The 10,100-nt window shown below is 37.1% G+C and overlaps 1 protein-coding gene across 2 annotated transcripts in view; it reads left to right on the top strand.

The window, feature by feature from the left end:
- wdpcp (WD repeat containing planar cell polarity effector) overlaps nt 1–8,168 on the top strand; it is a 68,191-nt gene extending 60,023 nt beyond the window's left edge. For both annotated transcript variants that reach the window (XM_015363063.2, XM_015363064.2), the window contains exons 15-18: nt 1,018–1,171; nt 4,244–4,344; nt 6,600–6,628; nt 7,161–8,168. In XM_015363063.2, coding sequence (XP_015218549.2) covers nt 1,018–1,171; nt 4,244–4,344; nt 6,600–6,628; nt 7,161–7,211 — 335 coding nt within the window. In that variant the 3' untranslated portion in view covers nt 7,212–8,168. The remainder of the gene's footprint in view (nt 1–1,017; nt 1,172–4,243; nt 4,345–6,599; nt 6,629–7,160) is intronic.
- The last annotated feature ends 1,932 nt before the right edge of the window (nt 8,169–10,100 follow it).

Raw genomic sequence — 10,100 nt, forward strand, 5'->3', positions numbered from 1 at the left:
CGAAATCGTTCACACCTACCTCAGGAAGTTGGGACGCCCGGCTTCCATGTCAGGTTTTTATTAGATGTCGTGTCACACAGTGGGACAAAACACGGCGACGTAAGGTGAAGTATTAAACTTTTCATGTCAGTTCCTTTTTAATCAAGAGGAGTGGCCAAAAAAGGAGTCTGCCTTTCCAACCAAAACAAATGTTCTAGCACTAGTTCTTTGCTCCATTATAAACAGATGGAGAAGACGTAATAATTCTAATTTGTTGTTCTTTTCTTAATTTGTTTTTCTAATATGAAACCCTCGACTCTATACGGTCTATTCTATTTTACTGCTTCAAACGTAAAGATGGCAGCGCTTCACAGTCCTTAAGGAAATCACTTTTAAATGTCTGTCTGACAACTCAGCTGATGTAGGAAGATATACCATTGTCGTGTGTAATAGGGTAAAGAATGTGAGCTCGGCTCTTTCAGCACATTTAGCCACAAGGAATATCCAAGAGATGCTTATTCTGTTGCGTTAACTTCACAATGGAAGGTCTAGCTCCGGGCCTTTACTGTTGTAGTAAAGTGGAAAAGCTTTATCTCTTTGCTATTTGAGATCCCCCCCACCCTTTCTTGTATGAAAGCCATGTACAGTAACTGCAAGACGTCAAGAACAATATTTCCTACCTCGTCTCTCTACTTTGTGGGAGTAGCTAGGAAATGTCACTCTGAGTGGCATTCCCAAAGTACCTGTTAGATGTTTTTACCGGCATTGTTGTCAAAAGTCTGTGAAAAACAAAAAAATGAACCGGGAAACATTTGTTAACCCTTACGTCTCTGAAATGCTGCATTTTAAAGTAGTAAAGAGACAAGGTTGAATACTGCTTTATTTCCCGCTCGGCGATGGTCAGAGTAATGTGAAATTGATTCTAGACCACAGAGAAGCATCTCCTGTGTGCACAGGGCATAGGTAGGAATTGAACAAAGGAATTATTTTATATAGGGGGGTCTTACTTTACGCCTGTATTGTGTTTGTGCTCAAAAGAGCAGGGATCTTTGAATGGTGGTGAGCCTCTGGACGAAGGACTCCGCAGTTCTCCTGTGGACAGATGGAGGAAGGCTCAGAGCCCACCAGGTCCCGGAACAGGAGGAAGCCACTCGTCCTTTCGCGCGGCCTCGGAGAGCAGCTTGCACTTTCCGTGAGTTACCTGATGGAGTTCTCTTGCTGATTAATGATATCTTTCATATCTTTGGAGTGCAAAATGTTTTAATCTGCAGTTTTGCATGGATGCTACAACCACTTCGTAGACGTGCTTGTGTACAAACTGCATACTTGTGCGTGTTGTCTTCACTGGCCCTGTACTACATAATCAGCTATGGCAGAACTATGGTAAAACTATTGTATTTTGAAAAAGTTGTTTTAATTAAGGGATTTGTGGTTCTTAAACATTTGATAGGAAATTGTAAATTTAAATATTATTATTATTATTATTATTATTATTATTATTATTATTATTATTATTATTATTATTATTATTGAAAAGGCTTTTGAGATCCATGTTTAGATTAACAACAGTAACCCTTATGTGTGAACATTCCTGATGGCGGGGACATTAGTGAGAGTTAAAGTATTTTGCATCGGTAATCCATAATCCAAACTATAAACTATTGATTTCAAGAGCATCAAATGTCCCTTCATCTCCACTATTTTGATACTAATCATGTTTATAATTATCGCACAGAAAAAGACATCCTTTATTATAGGTGAACTTTTTTCATTTATTTCAAGAATTAACAGACACTATTAATAACTGTGTCCAATAATGTTGCACAAAGTACATTTAAAAAACATCTTAAAATCTGGTTTCCAGTTTGCCTTCTCCCTCATAATAGACTAAGTTGAAAGCAAAATTATAGCTGGGGTTGAATGATTATTTCTGAAAATAATCTTGGTATTCTTTAAAAAACCAAGAAATTTGAAGTTATGTAAAATAAAATTGACTTAGTTTTCAAACATTACCAGAAGACAAATAATAATCTGACTTGGGCTGAAAAGCTGAAAGGAAAGTGGGAGTATCGTCCCTTTTTTCATCTCCTGCAAGATATCATCAGGAGGCCTTTATATGAACATGATTTAAATAGAAAAAGAGTGAAGAGAACAACACTGTGACTAAATACACGAGTCAAATGTGTGGATGGCTTGATCTGTCTCCATTTGAGGGGGGGAAAGGAAGTGTATAGTTTTTTTCTCTAATACATTGAGTATTTATGTGGATTTGTATGTATTAGATAAAAATGGTCTTGTTCTTTTTATCCTTATAGGCTTTTCATGCTTGTTGACTATACAACTGGAGGCTCAGTGGCAACTACATCTTCTTCTAAGCCTTTAGATATATCTAAAATCCTCCCAGTATCAGCCAATTTAAAAAGGCACATCCAAAGAGGATGGACAGACTTAAGCTCTTTTAGAACATAAAATAAGAGGGTTACGGCAATTTGGCAGCCAAAAAAGCAGTTTACAGGTCTTCACAGAATTAGTGACAGTATGTAAGGAAGCTGATCAAGATGCTATAGGAAAGATAATGGAGACTGAAAGAAAAACAATCCCTCAATTTTTTAACCAACCTAATCTGGTCTCAGATGAAGTTTCATTGTTTCTTATGTTGAGCCAATAAGGCTTAGCGTGATGGAGTAGGAGCATTATTCCAGCTTTATTTTGGCTCAGGGAAAGCCGATGAGAAGTACAATTGGTTCGTGGCTTCACAGCAGCGTGCATAAAGCCTTACTGTACAGGGAGCAAAAGAAGGCAGAAATCTGGGAAAAATCCCAACATTTTCACTAATACTTTGCGTTTCTCCCCTTTACACGCAGCTGTGGGAATCATTTGACATTTTTATTTAATAAACAGCTGCAGTCATCTCGTGCAGCAGTCACATCCTTTACTATACTCAAGCACACTGCGCTGGAAGTTAACGCCTCGGTCAGGTCTTCAAGCCTGCCTGTCCTACAGCTCACACCACTGGCCTGTCATGTGTGCAGGCAAAGGTTTGAATTCAGCCCTTTTCAGTAATGAGGCAGGCAATCAGAGGCAACAAATCACCACTGGCAGTCTAATCTTTTCTTCTTTGTAGGCAGTTCCACTAAAGTTATTTCTCCATGTTACAATGCTGTTAACACCAAATTATGAAGCTACTTGACCTTTTAATGCCTGACTATGTTTAAATTCTTGGATTCTCACAGAAAATTTTAAAATAGCCATTTATGATATTTATAATGCACTTTGTTTTAGGATGGAAATTCCTGTGAACCATTGTATAAATAGTAAAAATAAATAGTGGAAATGTGTTGCCTTAGAAGTGATGTCTATTTATCATTTTTCTTGTGTGTGCTGGAGAGATCTAGTATGTATTTTTAAGCCTTGTACTCCTGTGAGGTCAAAGTACCAAGAGAGCCAATTCAGATACTGGGTCCTTTGTATTAAAAATGTCATTTTCCTTTCTTTCTGTGTCCTTTCTGCCTTGTGTTACAAGCCTTAGGGGATGCATGTAATGAATTATTTTAGTGCAGTGTAATTATACAAATTATTCTAATACTGATTTTCTAGACTAATTCTGGTCTAGGTATAACAAAAAACAAATATTATATCGCCATCTCTATTCACTGAGGTAAAACAAGAGATTTCCATTAAATCTGCTTTATGGTGTTTTCAAATTCCAAAGTGATCGCTGACTGATTCTGGATTGTCAGCCTCATTGATCCTGTCTCCGCTGCCCTGTTTGTTGATGTTGTAGCCGAACCATGAAGGGTACGTCTGCTGGGCTCGGGGGCTCTTCCCCAGAGTTTTTTTGTGCGCTCAGGAGCTCGTGCCTCACACTCCTTTCCCCCAGAGAGCTCGTGACAGGGTGCTCCGCAGTCACCATGACGGGCTCTGAGCTGGCCGGTGGGTCTGAGAGAGCCGGCGGGCCTGGGCAGGGCAGGGAGAAAGACCACCTGGCACAAAACAGAGAAGGTCCACTAACGATCCAAATAAACAAATAGGTCACGTGCCTGACATGCCCTTTGTGTGTTTCCTTCACAAAAGCAGTTTAAAAGAAGAACAAAAGATGAGACATGACACACAAATGTACAAAAACCAGAGCTGCCTGTCCCCAGGAGACATCATAAATAAATTCACCCTCTGTACCTCTCATACCCCTACTCCAAGTGCACCTTCTGTGCTGGGCTGCTACTGTGAAAACAAGCACTTAAAGTTGCCTCCTCTTCCTCCTCAGGCCTCCCGGCCACACCCTGACAGGCAGGTTGGGGAGGGAGCTGGGCATCGAGGCCTATGAGGCTGCCCTGACAGGGGACCCCTGGGCCCGGACACAGGCAGGTGAGGTCCTTCTCTCTGCTCCCCTCCTGCCACTCAAGGCCTGACAGTGGTAACACCGCAGGTGGCGTCTCAGTTTCTCCATTTCTCTCTAGCCGTTCACAAAAACCTGGTAACTGTGGTTTCCTTCATTTGTATTTCATGATACAGCATGTCAGAAAAAATCCACATGCACTCTTATCTGATAGAGTGCTTGATTTATGTGCATATAACATCTTTATTGTTTTCTTGTTATATGAAATAGGGATAAAGTTACTTCTAGCAAACCAGTATATAACATGAATACAAGATCTTCTGGGCTGGAGTAGGTGAAAGATGTGGAAGCTGCCTCATATCTTACCTAAAAGAGGTAGAGTAGGGTCCCCTCTGGATGGAGTGCCACTTTGGGACATTCGCCCCCAAAAGAAAATCCGTTCTCCTGATCCAGCGGCAGAGCCACAAACTTGTTTTTGTCCTTCGGTTAAAGGAGAGGTGGTGTTCCAGAAATGTGTGGGAAAAACAAGTGAATATGGAGAAATTGATGTTTGACTAATAGTGCTCAATTTGCTCCTAGGACAATTTTTTTTAATGCTTCGTATCTTTATATGACTCAATATTTACACAAACTGTACCTGACATTCTCAGTGTGATTGTTCTTAATATCAAAATTCTGACTTTGTGAATGAAATAGTCACAAGCATACTGTAAATCATGTCCATTTAGTTTAATTTAGTCTTTATTTTTGTTTTTTTTTTTCATTTGGTATAGTAGCCTTTATGATTGAACTCAACTCATGGCATGGACATGCTGACCTCCTGTCAACTTTTCTTGCTAAGCAAAGAATCATTTATTTTTAATGTATGAGCACCTAGAGATAGTTAATGAATCATTTTGAAAGTTGCAGTCCACCAGCTGTGCTCATTAGGTTATGTAATAAAGGACATTGAATTACATAATGTACATAGAACGGGTTTTAAAAAGCATGATTTCACATCAACTCAACACTCAACAGCTTAAGAATTGTACTACTTTCTTATTTATACCAAAGTCTTAACATCAAATTTAGGATCAGTGATATAGCCTACCTACTTGTTGAGTTTATTTGTATTGCTAATGAGCCAATACAATTCTGTATAAATTACAAATAAAAATAATTCTTATAAGTAATTATTTTATTGAATAGAAATGTATTTGAGTGTTAATGTACAGTAAGATACAGGAATCTGTGTAATCCATTGTTTTTATATACAATCATAATGAGATTTAATTTTGAACCTATGTGGGAATTAGTAATTACAGATTTTTTTTAAAAAAAATTGAACTTGAAGCTCATAAATCCCTCTCAAAATCTTGCACAGAATTTCAGAAATAAAGAATTTTGTTCTAAGGACCTGCAAATTGGAGTCTGGGACTTTTGACATAGTAGTGATGGAGGATAGCATTTGTCAGATTTGTCTCACTTAAGTGGTAAACATTGTATCATGGAATCATGGAAAACTAATTGGCTTTTATTAATCTTTTAAATTATTATAAACAGTATTCTTTGTACTTGCTACAGCAGTCTCTTTAATGCCCCAAATTACCACTGATATCCTAGAGCATCTGTATTGGAAGTGGTCTCTTTGCACTAATCCTGTGAAACTTCCACCCACACCAGTTTGTTTAAAATGAGCCTGTAGGTATCCAGCTAAGTACAGCCTCTAGTCATCTGAATCACCTGATTAGGCTTAGGCTGCAACCTAACAATGACATGCTCCTTCTCCATATGCTTCTTTGTCTCTAAAGCAGCATTAGCTGAACTGTAAGGCATCCTGAACAGAGGGATAAGAAGTAGCACCATAATCTGTGCCACAACTTTCATAAACTACAGGGGTCTTTTGCTGAAAGGGTTTTTAATGCTTCGAAGTGAGAATAGCCATTCAGAAAACTGTTCTGTCACTGCATCTGACTTGGGAATGCTGCTTGTCTGCACATTCCATAGGCGGAAAATGGACCCCATTCCACATAGTTCCTAATGCTTGGTTGTTAATCTTGTGGCGGTGCTAGCTCCTTATGGACAAGAAGAGAACTACTGTAAGTGGGATCTGAAAACAAGATTGTTTCGCCCTTGTGACACTGCAGGTTCTATTGCCCACGAAAGGTTTACCATCTGTTTTCTGGAAAGGTTAAAGCCCCTTAATACAAGTAAAACAATGGTAAACATAGTAAAAATGGCTATCTGAGAACCCAGAGTGTTCTACTTACATGATCATTCTGACTTTTCTCCCTGTTTTTTTTAGGAAACGATCATGCTGGCAATGTAGATCAGGTAATATGCTTCCAGTTTTTAATACCTGCAATGAAAAGCAATAATTAATACCCAAACATGAGCTTTCAGTAACACTGTATGAAAAATACACTCCTTTAAGGAATTAAGAGTTTTACATGTATCTCTTCTTTTATGCTGTGGAATTGTTGTTTGCATCTGGGTTGAATTCTTAATTCCTAGTTTTTGCATTCTTTAAGCAGCTGACAAGAAAACACAATGTGCAAAACTTTTCAATGCATGTAAAGGAAGAAATCATTAACAAACATTCATGTTAAGGTTCTTAATGCTAATGTCTCGATCAAGGAGCAGTCGTATAGTGTGCAGTGGAAAGTTCTGTGTTTTTTTCAGTCTGAGATTAACTTTCAAATGTTCTCTACATCATCCTTCTGGACAGCAGATATATACACTGTAACTGCAAACATGGGCTTCAGTTTCCAAGTACAGTCATAACCCTAACCGATCCTCCAGTGTAGTATTTGTTATTTTATTTTTCCCACTATCACTCCTTTACCTTTAGTTGGTTTTCTTTTAGGTCACTGAAGAATCCGGATCTCTGAAAGTCATCCATTTTGGTTTAGTTTAAACTGTATTTTTCTGGGGAGTTTAACCTTCAAATATACTGTATATTTACAATTAAAAGGCTGTTTTATATCTTATTTCAGTTTTCAGATTATTCTTCCCAGTTATTTTTCAAAATGTGTACTTCACAGCTGTCACATTTAATTTCAGTTTAGAGTAAATACATTTTAAAAAACAGGTTTACTTCAAAGTGTCTGGCTTATTTTGGAACATTCAGTCACCTGAATGGCAGGCAGAAATCGTGAGTCACTTCTGAGGAACTCTTTTGGAGTAGAGTTGTTGCTATAACACTTTGAGGTATATATTAAGGTGTCATTATTAAAGCAATGTGCCTGTGCCAAAGTTCATTGCTTTCAAATATACAGTATCTATAATTTGCATGTACTGTACATACTGTATAGTGTATTTTCATATAATTTCTTTTTTAGGATATTTTTGTAACTGGAATTGTTTTGTACTTGCTTGTGAATAGAAATATTTTACATTATATACTCTTTCTATAATTGACTTGTGTACAATAAAGGATTTTGTAATGGTTTGGAACAAAAGTTTTTTTTTTCTCCTTTGAACATTACCAATGCATGAATGCTTGTGCAGATAGACTTGAATCCTACAAATACTAAAAGCAACATTTATTTATTTATTTTCTTATTTCACAAGCAATATTTTAAAGTTATTAATCAATTTGGTTAGCCCTTTCATTCAAATCGTATTATTTATGCACAGATTGGACAGTTTTAATGGAGCAATCTGAATGACATGCCTTGCTCAGGGGTACAACAACAGTGCCCTACCTGTGATTTGAATCTATAATCCTTTAGTTGTAAATCCAGAGCCCTAACCACTCCTCCACACTACAGCCTGCACTGTGAAAAAGATCTGTAACTTGTCAGAAAACTGCATGTATGTTGCATGCATGTAATTAAAATGTTAAATCTTTAAATGAAAATAAAACATTGATATGCACTACATACCTTTCTATATTTGTTTTCTGAATGCTTGATGCTAAATGTACTGGAGACAGTTTAGTAAAACATTTGAAATTACTGTTGCAGTATTTGTTTTCAGCTGTTTGCTATCAGTCCTTGTTTAAGTGTTGCTGTGACCTTTTTTTGGGGATATGGGATTTTGAAAAAGTTATTCAAGGAAATATCTGCATGCACCTTTAAAAATGTAACAACTGGAGCTGATTTCCTGAACAGCAGCCATGGTTGTGTCAGTGTTGTTGATGGTCTGTACTGAGGATTAATCTGACAGCAGCCAGTGATCCATAATCCTTCACTGTATCGTAATCTATTTACTTTGCATTCTAAGAGGATTTCCATATAAAAATATACAAGAAGTGATGCTGGAAATGGACAGAAGATCAGGATGGCTATGTTTTTTTTCGAAATCTGGTGGCATTTTTTATTTTATTAAAATCTGTTTATGTCATTTTTTGGAGTCAAAATCAGGGGCAAGGTACATTACAGATTATAGATTTAGTTATTTCTTTGTGTGTGTGTTTTTCCCCCTCTTTTCCTTTTACGTATCCCTACAGGTAGATTAATCATTTCTGTCAATGTCACAATTCCTGCCTTGTAAGCCGACTGTATAAGTGTGTAGTTGTCACTTTTTTTATCAGTAGAATCTATTAAGGATATATTGATACCACTTGATTTTCCTGGAAGCTCGCTTAGGGTCACTTTATGATTGAACTGGCAGCACAGATTGGAAGATTTCCATTAATTTCACTGTAGTGCTGTACGGCGGCACTGTGTTACTCTTTAGACTGCCAAACAGCTCCCTCCCATTTACGAACCTAGTTCAGCAAATTAAAATGTGTTTCAGTGTGCAAATCACTTATCATGAAGCACTTAAACCTTTAGGCACGTACAATTTGTGTAAGTGCGGATTATATCTCTGATGCTATTTTTATACAGACCGGCCATCTGTTATTATTACATTCCTAAAACAGATGCTTTTCCTGACTTTTAGCACACCATTAGTTACTAAAGGAGGTTTTTACATGACGGAGATTAACAAGGAAAAAAGCTGTTTTATTGCTGTTGTTTTTGTAGCTGCCCTTTTACAACAATTTGTTTTTTTATCCTTTGTTGATAGACACGTGAGCATAAAGTTTCCCTGCAGCGCTCTTTTCTGAATGGAGTTACTGAAGCCCAGATGGGTATTCTGTAATCTTAATTAATAACATATTAATATACACTATTTATACAGTACATTTAATATATATATAGTCAAGGCAACCTCATTGTTTATGATACAGAGCTGTATGTATATGTCTAGCTTCACAGATGGAGTTGTTTTCAACGAGTGGATTAGAAGTGAACATTTATGCTTTTTCATAAATGTTCTCCTAGTAATAATGTTCACTTCTTAGTCTTTAAATATAGCAATACAATTTTAGGTGTGTGTGTGTTGTTATATTTTAAGACTAAGGAAAAGAGCTACTGAACTTAATATGTAGACTTTATGCTGGGCAGGGTGCTGTAAGATTAAACACCAGAGTAAATCTGGAAAAGGAATGCTGAAAAAAAAGAATGCTTCTAGCAGTGTGCAAGCAAGCGGGTGTGATTTTATTTCAGTAGCTCATCCAAGTCCTGACATTCTTGGTTCGTTTTCAAATCTAGCAGGAGGTAACAACATAATCGTAGCCTCTCTGTTGCTCCTTAAGGTCAATCATAATCTTTCACTGTCTCACAAACACATAAACACTAAGAGACAAATGTTATTTTTCTTTTACTAATAAAATCTTTCAATAACATTTATAACAAATACCATATTTCTCGCATCCTTGTGACTGCTTTTCTTACAACACCTCTTTTGTTGTGGATAACTTCATGAATAACTAAAAAGGTAGCAAGGCATTTATTTTAATCCAGTATAGCTCTGT

The sequence above is a fragment of the Lepisosteus oculatus genome, chromosome 17 (genome assembly GCF_040954835.1).
Source record: "Lepisosteus oculatus isolate fLepOcu1 chromosome 17, fLepOcu1.hap2, whole genome shotgun sequence".
NCBI classification, from domain to species: Eukaryota; Metazoa; Chordata; class Actinopteri; order Semionotiformes; family Lepisosteidae; genus Lepisosteus; species Lepisosteus oculatus.